This window comes from Odontesthes bonariensis, chromosome 11 (assembly GCF_027942865.1).
Source record: "Odontesthes bonariensis isolate fOdoBon6 chromosome 11, fOdoBon6.hap1, whole genome shotgun sequence".
In the NCBI taxonomy this organism is placed as follows: Eukaryota; Metazoa; Chordata; class Actinopteri; order Atheriniformes; family Atherinopsidae; genus Odontesthes; species Odontesthes bonariensis.
In genome coordinates this window covers 18,489,151-18,505,092 of record NC_134516.1, presented here as the reverse complement: position 1 = coordinate 18,505,092, position 15,942 = coordinate 18,489,151, and the positions used below count along the sequence as shown (strand labels likewise).

Genomic DNA, 15,942 nt, shown 5'->3' with positions numbered 1-15,942 from the left:
TGTAATTAAGTAAATGTTACTTAATATCTTCAAAACTGTTATGTTTTATGTTAAGTAAAATTTACTTGATACTGGCAAGTGAGTGTTACTTGATATTGCAGCATTAAATATTACTTAAATCATCTGAGTGCAAATACTTACAAAGAGTTTTTTAAGTAAATCTTATGAGTTGTTTTTTCAGTCTATCTATCTATCTATCTATCTATCTATCTATCTATCTATCTATTGGCATTATTCTTCATAATCAGTTATATTTTAGGTCAAAATCTGGTGACTTAAACGTTGAAAAAGGGCAAGAAAGGAAATGGAGTTTCCTCTCAGTTATATCTAAAAAGTTAGTAAAGGAAATCCTGTCATATCTTAACAGAATTTAGGTCTGCATCCTCTGTATCAGGTAATTGAATAATTTATAACATTGATTATAAAATTAAGCTTTCACTCTGCAGTTATTTTCCTCATAAATTAGGTTTGAGGTGTGCAAAGTTTGATTTTCTGGCAGCATAAACACTAATTAAGACCGATTTCCTGCGTTGTAAACAAACATTATTCTGCTCCGCGTGCACCCCGCCTGCTGGCACATGAATCCGACAACGCATGTTGGGCACCACTTACCTCGGTCGTCTATGCTGTCTGATATCTTCATCTCCTGGTCCATCTTGAAGCCCACTCCGTGACTTTCTGCGCGGGGCTCCTGCTGCTGCTGCTGCTGCTGCTGCTGGGACTCCGCCTGCTCGCACTGCCCGTTCACCGCCGCGGGGTCCACGCCAACAGCCTGCTCCGGGACGGCGGAGGAGTCTGGCGGGGACGGGTCTGTCATCTTCTCGGAGGCGGGATGCGGTTCCAGGGAGGCGCTCCAAAAATGTCCCACCTGGGTGAGAGGTGCAGCCTTTCACACTGGCAGAGACCCGCAGACACAGGGGGAAGGAGGGAGATTCCTCGCTGATTCTCAGGTCCAGCTGCGCTAAATTGCACACTGTAACTGAGACGATACCGGAAATTGGGAGTGTACACTTCAGAATAAAGGCCAGGTTTCAACAGCGTGGTTTTCTTCATTAGTTTTGCACAGATACAAATACACGCACTAAAAAAATGCATATTAACAGCAACAACAACCCAATACGCTGAATTTTGCTCATGTAACACCACAGGAACTCGTTATCTGACAGAGGCTGGACAGAATGTGTCCGTGACTGATCATTTGAGACGAAAAAAAAGTAATAATCAGCAGGTAAACTAATTTCTAAACTGTGTCAGTTCGTTGTGCTGCGTCCTTGGGCAGAAGTGCCCCCATATGTTCATCAGTGTGTGATTATAGACTGCATATATTTTTAACAGGCTTTTTAACAGTGACTGCTGAGTTCTTCTCAAATTGATTTATTTTTTTATTTAGTCATTTATTATTATTATTAGTCAGTAGTAGTATTTTTTACTAGAATTTGTATTATTGTTGTTGTGGTTAATATACAATCATTGTAAATATTTATATATTTTTTGAGCTACTTGAATTTGAATTTCCCCCATTGGGGGATGAATAAAGTATTTTTCTACGACTGTGTCTGTGTGACTGAGAAACACATGTTGACCCTAAAAAATGTTAAAACGTCGATATAGAAGTGGACCATTTACCATTTGTGGGTCATTTACGTGTGGTTTGGTGTGGTTCTTCCCATTTTTGAGTCAGAAATCCGACTTCGGGGACATTCCAGGTGATTTTTTTCCGACTGGGATCTCGGAAATTTTGACTTCTAAGTTCAACTGGAACGCATCATTAATGCCCTGTTTCCTGTATTTTTTTATTCATTTAATACCTGGACAGTTCGCCAGCCAATAACTCCACAACATTTAAAGTGAACTCCCCATTCAAACATGTTATAAAGCAAATAATCCCCGTAGTAACATCAAAATACTGCTTATTACGCTTCATAATTTCCAGCTGTGTGATGGTAAAATAACGTTTTCTCTCTCGAAATAAACACACAATATGTCTGTAAATAAACTTCTGAGCACAAAAAAATGTGCAATACTTTTCTAATCCTGTTCTTAGACTTTCACTTCAGCTAACAAATCAATTAGGCTAAATAACCTACTGTTGAGTTAAAATGTATACATTTTTATTGAGCAGATATGACCGGAAGTTATATTTCTACAACTTGACAAACCTGACAAAAAAGATGTCGCTCAGTCTGGAGGAGAAAGAAAGCGAGAAGAAATCGCGGAGTCGTGGAAAAAGCCACACCTGGTCTCTAATTACCGATGTCGGTGGAGTTCACGAGACTTCTCCTCGCGCTACAGCTTCCGCCGCGGCTGCTGCGCCGCGCGCGCGCTGCGCTCTCCGCGAGGAAAACATCTGTCTCGTTATGACTGAGCGAGCCGGCGGAGCTTTGCAGATAGAAATAGGTCACAATCAATCTCATTCATAAAGTCTGTTTAATTTGAGTTTAGATTTCCTCCCGTGGCGCGCGCAAACACCAAACCCCTGGAGATGGTTGCTATGAGACGGGAACGGAAACTGACGTTACTTAGCGTGTTATTTTCTCGTGTTTTGTTTTGTTTGTGCTTATCTTTCACATATCTGGCAAACAAAGCTCATTACCGGAAGAAATACAGAAATAAAAAGCAGATTCTTCATGATTAAAACAAATGTTTTTCATTTTAATATCACTTTCAGTAACATTAAGCTCCAAAGTTAGAATAAAACTCGGGACAAAACACTGAGCATTAGCTCCGTTCTTGGTCTCTGCTTCCCTTCAGTGGGAGATGCGGAGTAATGCAGGAGTTGTACCACTAAACATTTAAATATACATTCCTGCCCTTTATATAATAAAAAAACAAAGAAACTGGAGGTTTATCTGAAACTAAAGTATGCAAATAGGGAGATATTTAACTTATTTAGATCCCATGAACTATAGCCTACATCTCTCTGGAAGGGGCATTTGTGGAATTTTACGACTGGCTAAAGGAAAATAAAATAAAAATCTGCCGCATGTGTCATAAGAGTCTAAAAAAAGCAACGCCCAGTTGGTTTTTTCTAGCAATATTAAAGTAATTAAAAGGAGCCCAAAGCCCGCGTGTGACCCCCTGTGGCTAATCTGGGCATTTCAACCTTTAAATTCAGCCCTTCAACTCTGGTCTATATTCTATAGTTGAGGAAAATATCATGTAAATACATAAAGGGCTAAGATACGATATAACACATCTGGATTATTGTAATTCATTTATGATGAGGTACAGGAGAAACAGCAGTATTTCTACTAAAACTGGAGGCCTCCGATATGCACTTCCATGTAATTTTACAGTAAAGACAACTTTAGCTTCTTTAGTTGATGATTTATAAACATAATTTCTCCCCACAAAGGTGCATTATCTTGCATAATAGACTCAAAAACAAATCTCTTTTCAAATTTTCTACATGGACATGAACCGCTGGTGTGTTTACCATCTCTGGACCCCAGAAAAACCTCAGTGTGTAAGGCCTGTTCGTCCAGGATAATATGGAATAATAACTGAAGTACACAACCATTATTCCAGCCAGAAGTCATGAAGATCTGTATCCCACTGGCCTAGCTTTGTTTATTTCAAATGGGGAAATATTTGGACTGATGGTTTTCTGTTTTACATGTCCCAATTTGTGAATCCAGAGCACTTTATCATTTTATCGTAATTATTTATGTTTAATGTCCTGGTCCTACGCTATTTAATGTAAGAAAGAACTATCTTAATTTATTCTTGATAACTGCGACACTGAACTTTGTTTTTGTTGGAAAAATATGCACTTTGGTTTCCATGAGCGAAGCAGCAAAAACACAAAGAACTAAATAATCTTTAACAAAAGAAAAAAAGTAGTCAAAGAGTTTTATTTCTGCCCTTCACCTCTTGGGTCTGTTTCTGATTTTTTTGTCTATGTATTAATGAAAGAAAAGAAAAGAAAAAGAAAGTTTCAATTTCTAAAAAGTGGTAATAACAGTTTGCACCACCGGCCGCTGGTGGCGCTGTTCAGGAAACGGACTACCGGTTTCAGACTCGGCTTTTCATTTCGTTCTTCCGGTGCCCCCATCGCCCCACTCCCTCCCGGAGCTAACGCCGTCGGGCTTGGCTGTGGGAGCGTAATGGCGGTGCACCGGGGACCATCTACGAAATGGCTCTTTACCCGGGAGCAGCTCGAAAACACCCCGTCTCGACGCTGCGGAATAGAGGCCGACAGGGAGCTCTCTTACCGGCAGCAGGCCGCCAACTTAATCCAAGATATCGGCCAGAGACTCAACGTGTATCCTCCCTGAACCGCAGAGGCTAGCCGGTACATTACCGGGCTAGCTGCTAGCCTTAGCTTCAGGCGGACTGGAACTGCGAAGCTAATTTTAAACTAAACCTCTGTATTTATACTACTTTAAGCTTTCCAGTCCCTTACACAGACTTCCCTTTTAAAAACGTTTAAATATAACTGGGATAACTCGGTGTTTGCCTCCTGTTTTAGGTGTTCAGGCCCGCTTGCTAGCTTAGCTATTGTTTGGTCTGTTTAGACTGCAGATTCTATTGTTAGCTTTGTGTCTACTGATCACAACGATAAGTGATTACTCACACTGTTTGTACATGTGTTAAAATCCTAAAATTATCACGTCATGAACTGACCCTTAAGTCACCGGTAAATTGAATTTAACGACCTGGTATTACAACCGGTTTTCTACTTTAGCGCTGCTAGCCGTTTCTCCGTGTCAGTGTTATGTGATACACTGCTGAAACAGTTTGTTTTACCTCATGTACTGTCCTTAACTTCTTGTCCAGCTCTCAACTAATTATCAACACCGCTATAGTTTATATGCATAGGTTTTATATGATCCACTCCTTCACCAAATTCCACAGAAATGTAAGTACATCTGCAGTTTTTTTTTGTCTTGTAACACAATTCACGGTGGTACTTATTGCGCATAACTGATGTTTTTGTTTTTTCTCGCGCCCCTCCCTATAGATTATTTCCCAGACCACGTTGTTCCTGGCAGCTAAAGTTGAGGAGCAGCCTAGGAAGCTGGAGCACGTCATTAAAATTGCCCATGCCTTCATTAATCCACAAGAGCCGGCCCTAGACATTAAAGGCAGTGTAAGTGTAACGATCAAAGAATTGATTTGGATTTTCACAGGGTTGGAATTCATCCTGGATTTGATGTGATACTCTTCCTTCCAGATGGACTGTGTTGCATTAGAGATTAACTTTGTGTGTCTTTGTTTTTCTGTGGTATATGTGCCCTTACATGTGAAGCAGTTGTTTGTAAATGCTTCATACAAACATATTGATTTAACAAAGATTTTCTGTGGGTATGAGATTGAATCACCTCTGATTTTATGTCATTTAAAATCAGTTGGTTGTGGACCAGTTATTTGTCTCTGTGGGGGACAGTTTCTTGAAATTTAATAAGCCAAATTATAAATTTAGCTTTGAGAAATGGTGATCCACACCAAGAGCATCTGTGGCGCTCAAAGGAGACGAGTTGAACGGCTTTTCTCACCAAGCTTTTACATCCTGCTGAAACTGTAGACTCGGCTGGAGGAATTATTTGAACTTGACGTGTCGTTACACCTCAGCAGAATCTGTGAAAGAAGCCATGTTGAGGGCTCAGTTTCCCTAAACTGCTGTACAGAGCGGCCATAAAAGGAATGTGCAGACAGTAAATAAGAAATATAGATGAAAATAAAGCTAAAGTTATACAAAAGGGACTGACAAACCGGTCATGAAATTAAATATGAGCTCCTCCAAAGACGTGTTTGTCGTAAAAACGGTGAGAGGAGCCTGAAAACTAAAGCTCCACCTCCTGTTTTAGCTTTGTTCTGCCTACTTTTCTCCCACAGTAGAGGTCGGGTGCACGCGGCTGATTCGCTCTGTTGATGTTCGTGTTCTGATGTGTAAATACAGTCAAACGCTGTGAGACAAAAAGCAGCTGCGCTTCACATGATTGCAATGAAAAAAAACCAACTGCTTTCCAGCCATGTGGAGGAAATGCAAAACATGGCTCACCAATGAGACGGGTCTTTGTCTTTAATTTGTTTGTTATGAATACTTTTTGCACCGTGGAGCTAACAGAGATGCTAATCTGAGAGCTGCGTCAATCAGTTAATCTCAAAAATTTATATTAGTTTGTGTAGCTGAGCTGGACTTTGAAAGCAGCTGCGATAACGCACTCAGACGGGCTGCCTGACAGGTTCGACATTTATGTGAAGGATGTGTTGACACAGTTTGGCAGCATCAAGGTCAGTAACTCCTGTACCGATCCATCTGTCACCTCTACATGAGGGTAAACAGATTTTTACCTCCTGAGCTAGGGTGCTATTTAGGCACCAACACCAAACTCAAGATAGGAAAAAAAAACATCAGGTCAGCATCTCTGGTCCACTCTTTAAGGGTTTAATAGGAATTAAAAACTATTCACAAGTTCCATCTTAAATTCTGGTCCCTGGCTTCCCTCGACTTTCACTTTTCTTTGTTTAAGTTGGACTCTCACGACTCTTTTCTCCTGTCACTCATTTGTTTACTGCTCGAGCTCAGCACCGCAGCTGCCAACATGGTGTCCGCTTCCCAGAATGTGTTGCTCTCCTTTTTTATTGAGAGTTTCTTCGACTCTGGCTTTTTATAATTGGACTTTACGTAATTTGTGGACTAGTTCCTCGTCTCTGAAAGCTGTTGTGGATACAGATTCATGAATTAAACATTTAGTAAACCAAATCATTGATTTAGCAGTGAGAAATAATCAAAGAAGAAGAGCTGGACGGACAGGGTTCGTGTCCTTGTGAAATAGTTGTAGGATCAGCTGGGGGGAAATATTTGTGTTTGGATTCAGAAATCAATAAAGACGTTTTCTTTCCCGGCTAACAAGGCAGGAGGAAAGTGAAACAATGACAGCAGGAGCTAGATTTATCATTTTTACACCAAGAAAACATCCACAACACGGAACTAGGCGTGTTGATCCGTGTTTAAATAGCTGCGGGTGTGTGGCTTACGCTTTATTTGGTGCATCGGGTGAAAACAATAGACTGTAAACACCGCAGAGGGTCCAGAAGACGCCTTGTTAGTGTCAGGGTTTTGTTTAAGTAGGTTCAACTAAAATTTAGTGGCTGATGATTTCACCGGAGATTTGGGTAAAAGGGTGTTTTTTGAATAATGAATTTGCTTATTTAAATTACTCGTCTGACCTATTTAGCTTAGAGGAGCGAAGACGAACACAGTTTCCTTTGGTTTTAATGAAATGCTTTGGTCAAAACACCACAGAACGTACTACGCTTGTTCAGCCGCGTCCTTAAAGGGATATTTCGTCTCTTTTGACATGAAGCTGTATGACATCCCATATTAGCAACATCATTTATGAACATTTTCTTACCCCCTGCTGCGTCCTGTGAGCAGAGTTCCAGACTCGTTTTGGTGTTGATGAAGGTAGTCCGGCTAGTTGGCTGGGGTTTAAAAAATAAAGCGTTTTGCTTCTCAAAACAATATGCGTTCAAAAGAGTAATACATTTGCATCACAAAATCATTCTCCAGGAAAAAGTCAGACCTCACAATCGCTTGGCCCTATTTTCTCTCCCTTCGTATCACTGCCTGCTGCCGCCTGCCGACAGCCGCGCCTGTTAAGGTGTTTGAAGTAGGGGACTGCTCGGTCTGCACTCCGGTCTGCACAGCAGGCATTAGCCGCTTTCGGACAGAGCCGTTCTAAGAACTGTCCTCCTCGAATTTCGTTCTGATAACTGTCCTTCCCCAGCGGAACTGTTTCAGTTTGCATTCGCACATGAGTCGGGACTGATGCGGCGCCTTCGTCTGCAACAGCGACGTGTTACTTAGCGCCACATTCAACAACAAAACAAAACAGTTCCTGTATGTGCGAATGCGGGCGAAAACGGCCCTGCGGATTAAAAGGTTATAGGAACTGCCAAAGGTTCAAAATGCAAATGTATTACTCTTTTGAACACATATTGTTTTGAGAAGCAAAACGCTTTATTTTTTAAGCCCCAGCCAACTAGCCGGACTACTTTCATCAACGCCAAAACTCGGCTGGAACTCGGCTCACAGGACGCAGCAGGGGGTAAGAAAATGTTCATAAATGATGTTGCTAATATGGGATGTCATACAGCTTCATGTCAAACGAGGCGAAATATCCCTTTAAAGGTTAATGCTCTGCTTGGCTGGGAGGTCTGTGAGGCGTAGGCTGTGTCATCCTCCCCAGGCCGCTCTGTAACCATGCAGGCTGTATGTGGGGAACGTTTACGCCCAGATCGGTTTCTATTCAGGAAAACTAGACTCAGACTCAGATAAAAGGTGACGTAGAGCAGGAGGACATGGTGGAGATGCTCATTTTGATGACCTGAATGACTCCATGCATGGGAGGAGGTGGGACAGCTGACCCGTAGGGTTGTGTATAATAGTGCTCTCCTTCATCTCTCTCTTCTGTGGGGTATTGAGCTATTGTGTGAACTTTGATTCGGACAGATATTGACACTTGATTTTCCTTGAAGTGGTCATCGTGTGGACAGCTTTACGTACAAAGGCTTCGACACGTTTCAGATCCGCTCGGGTGCATTTATCACATTTTATTTGTGAACGTGACGACAAACTGACGCTGTGTGAGAGAAGCAAAGGAAAACCAATGTGGACAAACTTTTTTTAAATGGCTTCTCCAGCGTTTACATCCTCTGGAGCTGCTGCTTTTCTCAGGCATGCCGTTCAGACATTGAGTCGTTTGTTTGAGGATTGTTGGGAAGCACATTTTTTAATTCTTCATCACCTGATCTTTTTCAGGCATTCCAGCTGCAGGCACAAGAGCTGGTAGCGCTGGAAACAATAGTGCTGCAAACGCTGGGTGAGCACTTTACAGCCGAAGTTCTGCACATCCTGCATGTCGCTCTTTCTGTGTCAAATTGAAGTGGTTTCTGCTTCCAGCCGTAGTTATAGCATGTGGATACATGTGCTTTGGTTGTGTGTTTACATTCCCTCCTCATTCTCTCACGTCTCCTTTAGTTTCCTCCTTTAAACAAGTCTAACCCACCCAGCCAGCGTGTGTTTTTGTGTGTGTTGTGTTCGTTTCATTGACTGACCGTCAACATTCTGATTGCAGGTTTTGAAATAACAGTTGATCATCCTCACACAGATGTTGTGAGATGTTCCCAGCTAGTGCGAGGTATTCCCCTTTTCTTCTAAGCTTTTGTTAGGCTCTTACCCTCAGAGGATCTATTCTTTAACATTCAATCTGTCTAATATAGTGGATCCACTCTGCTTTTTCCTTCTTTAAAAAGCTTAACTTGTCATTAAAGTGACTTTTTCCTAGTGCAAGATCCCATTTTTGGATCCAAGCATCTCACTCTCAACTACATTAAAGGGATAGTTCGCCTCTTTTGACATGAAGCTGTATGACATCCCATATTAGCAACATCATTTATGAACATTTTCTTACCCCCTGCTGCGTCCTGTGAGCAGAGTTCCAGCCTCGTTTTGGCGTTGATGAAGGTAGTCCGGCTAGTTGGCTGGGGTTTAAAAAATAAAGCGTTTTGCTTCTCAAAACAATATGCGTTCAAAAGAGTAATACATTTGCATCACAAAATCCTGAATCCAGAAAAAGTCAGACGTCACAATCGCTTGGCCCTATTTTCTCTCCCTTCATATCAATGCGTGCTGCCGCCTGCCGCACCTGTTACGGTGTTTGCTGTTCGGTCTACACTGCACGCAGTGATACGAAATTTAATTTATTATTTAATAATAATAATGAAATAATAATATATTTTAATATATTAAGATTATATACTATTTTATAAAATTATATAAAAGTATAATATTTTTATAAAATATATCAAATATATTTTATACATGGCGCTAGCCGGACTAGCCGGAGAGAAAATAGGGCCAAGCGATTGTGAGGTCTGACTTTTTCTGGCTAACAATTTTGTGATGCAAACGTATTACTCTTTTGAACGCATATTGTTTTAAGAAGCAAAACTCTTTATTTTTTTAAACCCCAGCCAACTAGCCGGACTACCTTCGTCAACGCCAAAACTCGGCTGGAACTCGGCTCACAGGACGCAGCAGGGGGTAAGAAAATGTTCATAAATGATGTTGCTAATATGGGATGTCATACAGCTTCATGTCAAAAGAGGCGAACTATCCCTTTAATTGATCTGTGTAATTTAAAGTCACATTCATGTTTTTTTTTTTTTTTTTTTTTTTTTTTTGTTAATGCTGCTTAAACCGTTTTCGAATGAGCTCTAAAACAAATCTTCTTTTTCTTTTACAGCAAGCAAGGATTTGGCACAGACTTCCTATTTCATGGCTACCAACAGGTTATTATCCTGTTCCCATTATTGCACTGTAATGGCACACTATAGCTTCCTGTCCTGCAGGGTCCCCCTTCCTGTGTCCAACGCCCTGTTTGCGCTCGGGTCCTGGGAACCCCTCCACTGGGAAGTACCGGCCGGGCTGCTGTGTGCGGTGTATTGTACAAGGGCTGCGTGTTGGCACATAGGGGTTGAATGCACAATGTGGAGTGTAGTGGTGCTGTTTACCTCTCCGGGTTGTTTGGTACGGAGTGCACATGTCTAAAAACAAAAGCTCAAATGGTAGCCTGAATATAGATTGCCGCTAAAGATTCTTAAACTTATAGAGTTTCTTGGTAAGTACAGTTCACAGTTCCTTTATTGTTTTTGTTTTTATTTATTTTTTTTGTATATTTTTCACCCCAGAGGAGCTAACAGTGAAACGCCAAAGTATACTGCAAACTGAGTTATTAGTTTATTCCTGGTAGAAGCTGTCGTGTTTTTCACCGAATATTTGAAGAAATAAGTCGTGAATGTATGTGTAAGGGAACACTGCAGAATATCAGCACTTAAGTCTTGGTTCAAGTTACTATAAATGCTAATATATCAAATTAAATGTATTTTTTTGGGGTCTGTATTTATTAACCGTGTCGTTACTTGAAGTTAAAACGTCTGGTGCTAACTACCTGATTTCAGCGATTGCTCAATCATCTGAAAAGGCTAATTTATGGCTAATTATGTTTATATATACACATCAAATCAGGCGAGCTGCTCAATGAATTAAAGCGTTGCTTTGCCTCCCATTGAGTATGAAGCAGAAGCTCCGCCCTAACAGGACAAAGATCGATGATGTCATCTTTCTTTTGATCGGCCTCACCTTTAAGAAGTTTAACCAAAACATTCAGTCACACAATAAATTAAGCTTTCAGTTGGACGATTCAGTTTAATCCAATAATACTTCATTAATCCCTGATATAGTCGTGTATATATAACAAAATTTAGATAAAAAGTAAGTTGATGATCGAATGAATGGATGGATCAGGGTGTTTCAACTCACTGCTCCATTCAACTCGGTTCACTTCAGTTCATTTATGCAGCATTTATTAAGCTGAAGGCACTTTAAAGAGAAAGTAAACACATTCATCATCAGTCCAGTTAGATATGAAGCCGATTAATTAAAAGTTTCCCAGTTAAAGGAACCATTGAATCTTCTCTTCCATCCAGATTGTGTCATTTTTGCTGTTTTAAAAGTATTTTCATGCAAACGGGACCTTTATCCCAGCTGTAAGGGCGTAAAAATTATGTAAAACTGACAGTTGGATCAGACATTAATGCATCAAGTATTGATTTATGCATCATATAAATCAGTATTTGGAGCATCCATAGGCACACAATTCACTTGATTTAAAGTTTTTATCGAGAACTATAGTATAGAAACCTCAGTTAAATATATTTACCGACACGTTTCACTATTATAGTGTAAAAAAAAGGCCATTTTCACTCTGATCTTAGAGTTATTTCTAGGATTAACTCAGAAAGACTTGATAATTATGGGCCCTGATTATCCTCAGTTTTGTCACCTTGTAGCTCTGACCCATATTGTAGTTTTTAATGTTCCACAGGCAGTTTGCAGTGTAGTTTGGGATTTGGGATGCAGGGGAAATGAGCTCGCCCACATCAGTGTTTCTCAGTCTCTGAGTTAACGTCGTTACATGAAGTTTGGTGATCAGACAAAGTGAGCTCTCACTCCTATTTTAACGGCTCATCTTGTGCAAAGTTTGTCTCGTTAAGAGATTGAGAAACATTGTTCTGCAACTTTCCCTTTTTCGAGCATTGAAATAAAAAAAAACGTAACGCGGCCCCGCTGGTTCGGTATCTCCGAGGAACATGACATAGGAACAGTTTTCTTAGATGTTACAGTTCTAGAGAGGTAAGGTTGTGTGAATGTGAAGCTGAGTCTGCATCATGGTTGCTTTATGTGTCTTTGTGGGTGTGAAATGCCCCGAGCTGACGGCTGCATCTCTGTGGTGTTTCTTATCTCTTCCTGCAGTTTGCACCTCACCACCTTCTGCCTGCAGTACAGGCCCACCGTGGTCGCATGCGTCTGCATCCACCTGGCCTGCAAGTGGTCCAACTGGGAGATCCCGGTGTCGACCGATGGGAAACACTGGTGGGAGTACGTGGACCGCACGGTGACGCTCCAGCTGCTGGATGGTAGGAGCGCCGTATGATTCTTAAGCCTCGTTTCCACTATGCAGTCAGGTACGGGTCGGGTTGCTTTGGGGTCAGCTTGCGTTCCCACTGTACAAAGGGGACCCTCAGGGGTGGGCGCAGTGCGTGCCGAAGCGTAAATAGCAAATAGCATCCATAGTTTGGAACCACCTCCAAGCTTCTTCAGCTTAATGCGACACTGGCTCGCGGTCCGGTTTAAACCACTCTCTGCCATTTTTGCGGCAATCAGCTGGAAAACTTTTTGGTTTCGCACAGCGCCATCGAGCTCCCGCTGCACAGCCTCCTCACCAACAACGGAGAGCAGAGCCTGGAACCGGTCCTGTGTGCTCGGTACCCCAAGCAGAAGGGTTACAGACATGGTAACGGGTTCCATGGGACCGGTACGCTTTCATGGAAACACTGAAATAAGCGAACCGTTCTGAACCGACCTGTACCGGACTGCATAGTGGAAACGAGGCTATATGCGACACTTGAACTGGACCATTTCATATTGAGCTTAAAGTGTGTTGTAATGCAAGTGTAGCGGGACTCTGGTTAGGTTTAGGCATCAAAACTACTGGATGAGGGTAAGGAATGATGATGGTAAAAAACAGCCTTTCATGCTCCTACAAAGCATCATGTGATGAGGTGAGGAAGGTTTGTCTCTGTGTTGTATACAGCTGATATTGGACCTGACACAGATTTGAAAATGAGTCTTAAGGCTAATAAGAGGTTATTAATTTAAAGAAGTCGTGTTTGCGATGTGTTCAAGTGCTATTTTATTTGTTCAGAAGCTTGAAATGAGGAGACACAGCAGGGGGCCTTTGGTGTCTAAGAGCCGATGTGGCCTAAGATGCTCATAACGAAAATGGTAACGGTACGCTTTCGTGCATAGTGGAAACACGCCAAAAGAACAGCAAAGATGGCTGAAAAAAAAAAGTGTTTTATTGTCGGCCTTTATAAACAAAGAGTTGGTTTGTCGTGTGTTTGTTGCTTTCAGAGCTCACCCACGAGTTTCTTCAGATCTTGGAGAGGACGCCCAGCAAGCTAAAGAGGATACGAAACTGGAGGGTACGTCATAGACACTCGGCTTGATGTGTCCTGTTGTAGCGGCTGCTGTTCACGTTGTTCACGTTGTTCACGTTGTTCACGTTTTTGTTCACGTCCAAACTTATCGTTTTTGTAGGCCATCCAAGCGGCTAAAAAACCAAAGACGGAGGGCTCGGCCATGGACAGTGCCTTCCAGGGGACGTCCTTAGACGGCCTTCCTGGCGTCAACAACTCCTTCTTCCCTTCCACCTCGTCATCGGACTCTTCGGACATGCCCAGCCTGGACGCCATCACCGCCCCCTACAACTTGTACCAGCCGCTCAGCGACCAATCCAAGAGTTGCGGCTACGACCAGTACTCCCAGCCCCCCCACTCGGACTTCACACTGGTCAAACACAAACACAAAGCGGCGGGCGGGTCGAGCGCCGACCCCCAGCAGCTCGGCGTGAACGCCGCGGCGCTTTCGCGGCCGCAGAAAGTCTTGACTCTTGAAAAGTACAGAGAGAAACAGTCGGCGGAGCAGGCCTTGCAGAACTGCGTGAAGGAGGAGACGAGCGCCGACGCGTACGCCGCCCCGGCGGTCTCGTCTCACCACCACAAGAAACGCTCTCAGCTGCAGCAGGCGGGCCAATCGGGCGAAGGCCGGAGGGAAAAGTCCAGCTTGAAGAAGCCTCGGCTGCCCGCCTACGCGGAGAACGGCTCCGCCACCAGCGAGGAGCTGAAGATGCGAATCAAAGTGTCGTCGGAGCGCCACGGCGGCTCGGAGCGGGGCGGCAAAGACAAACACAAAGAGCACGGTGGCCACCGCCACTCAAAACACGGTCACAGCAGGGGAACCGTAGACGGCGCCTCGCTGTCCGCCCGAGCTCCCAGCAGCCAGTGCAACGACGGGAGCTCCTCCGGCTCGTCTCGTAAGAGGCCGCACTCCGACGCCGGAAACCACAACCACCACCACTCCTCCAAGAGCCGGTCCTCCAAAGGAGGCCTGAGCTCGTCCCACTACGCATCAGACCAGAGGATGATGGAGCACCACGACGGAACCAACGGCGTGCTGATGTCCAACGGCCAACACACCGACTACAAAAACACTTTCGACATGCTGGACTCTTTACTAAGTGCCCAAGGAATGAACTTGTAACTCTCCGAGTCCCTAGTGTTGTCTAGGATAAGGTATTACCACGTTTTATAGAATTTAAAAAGTGAATTTATTTGTCTTAAGTTATCAGAATTCTGCATCACCCTCAGTTGTGTCTACACTCTGGTTCTCTCTAATGTAAATTTAAATGCATAGAGGTGTACACACACACACACACACAGAGGAAAAAAAAGAAAACCAACAAAGTTTTAGGAATGTGGCTGAAAAAGAAATGTGACTTTAAATGTTTTAAACCGCGAGCTGACATTGATTTTAACGTGCATGTTGTCGAGTCACAAAAGGGAAGACATAGCTAGTGTTCGCAGCCATTGTGACAGTTTACACTTATTTTATTCTATTTTTGTTTCAACATGTTGTTCCACTAAAAATCTCAGGTTGAACTCGAACTTTTTTGATAAGAAAAAAAAAAGAATAAAGGAAAGAAGGAAGATAAAACGGATATTCCGTTTGGGTTTACGACCCGTTTCCGTGGAGATGCATCACCTCGTCCGTTGAGTCCACGAAGACTGACTTTAGGAAATATGGGCTGCTTATCTATCAGCGCATCAATAGTTCAGATCAATTACAAATGTGAGGCTGACTCCATTTTTTACCGTCTGTTTTGGACGTCCAAGGCCATGCAGAGCTGCGAGCGGCGTGCACGTTTGCACCTGCTGTGGAGGTGCAGCCGAGATAGAGCGGCTAAAATTGCAAAATGGCCTTGTGATTGTACCGAGTGAGTATCCAGTATGATAAATGTTATTCACTATCAGAAAATACAGATCTAAAAGTAAGACTGTGTATATAGGACTGTAGTTTGGTTTATTGCATCAGTCCCAACTTAACTCCATTGTATTATGCGATCCAAATCAGACTGTGTTTTGATGAACATATCCTTGATTTATGTATTGGAGCCCAAATAAAAAGATATAAAAGTGATTTTCTGTTCTCGGCTGTCAGACGTCGGAGCTGAAATTCAGCCGCTGGGGTCGATATTTACAGTTGGATGTTTATAAATCTGTTTTTTTTGTTTGTTTTTAATATACATTTCATGATAAATGAGTTACTTTGTTCTTCCGCTAAAGCGAAGGATTGTTTATCAGCAAGATTTCACTAAATCAACCAGCCTGTGCTGCATGAAACTGGCTTCTTACTGTACACAGTCACAGTGATGCTCAAAGGTGTTTGCACATTCTGGTGAGGATAATGTCAACGACCGGGGGCCAGATGCATAAATAATTCACACACAACTTACCATAAAACAATGCAGA

At 42.6% G+C, this 15,942-nt stretch overlaps 2 protein-coding genes across 5 annotated transcripts in view; one reads left to right on the top strand and one right to left on the bottom strand.

Annotated features, from left to right (window-relative positions):
- The window catches only part of LOC142391781 (transmembrane protein 163a-like), a 57,884-nt gene extending 56,790 nt beyond the window's left edge, over positions 1-1,094 (bottom strand). Inside the window, 2 exon segments of the mRNA XM_075477842.1 lie at positions 613-822; positions 825-1,094. Coding sequence (XP_075333957.1) covers positions 613-822; positions 825-1,053 — 439 coding nt within the window. The 5' untranslated portion in view covers positions 1,054-1,094.
- Positions 1,095-4,051: 2,957 nt separating this feature from the next.
- ccnt2b (cyclin T2b) lies at positions 4,052-15,610 on the top strand. Of its 4 annotated transcripts, XM_075477838.1 has the most exons (9): positions 4,052-4,264; positions 4,780-4,861; positions 4,964-5,092; positions 8,771-8,831; positions 9,087-9,149; positions 10,257-10,302; positions 12,326-12,489; positions 13,487-13,557; positions 13,673-15,610. In XM_075477838.1, the coding sequence occupies exons 1-9, from the start codon at positions 4,107-4,109 to the stop codon at positions 14,672-14,674; spliced, it is 1,776 nt and encodes a 591-aa protein (XP_075333953.1). In that variant the 5' UTR covers positions 4,052-4,106; the 3' UTR covers positions 14,675-15,610. The 4 variants fall into 4 exon arrangements, 3 of the variants coding, with proteins under 3 accessions (XP_075333953.1, XP_075333954.1, XP_075333955.1); XM_075477839.1 differs by lacking the exon at positions 9,087-9,149; XR_012770604.1 differs by lacking the exons at positions 13,487-13,557; positions 13,673-15,610 and having other exon boundaries at positions 10,257-10,631; positions 12,326-12,415.
- The last annotated feature ends 332 nt before the right edge of the window (positions 15,611-15,942 follow it).

Bases quoted from the DNA above. Each gene is read 5' to 3' on its own strand.
- ccnt2b (XM_075477838.1), top strand. From the start codon at position 4,107: ATGGCGGTGCACCGGGGACCATCTACGAAATGGCTCTTTACCCGGGAG. The intron at 9,150-10,256 runs GTATTCCCCTTT...TTTCTTTTACAG, and splicing joins ATGTTCCCAGCTAGTGCGAG to CAAGCAAGGATTTGGCACAG. The intron at 10,303-12,325 runs GTTATTATCCTG...CTCTTCCTGCAG, and splicing joins TATTTCATGGCTACCAACAG to TTTGCACCTCACCACCTTCT.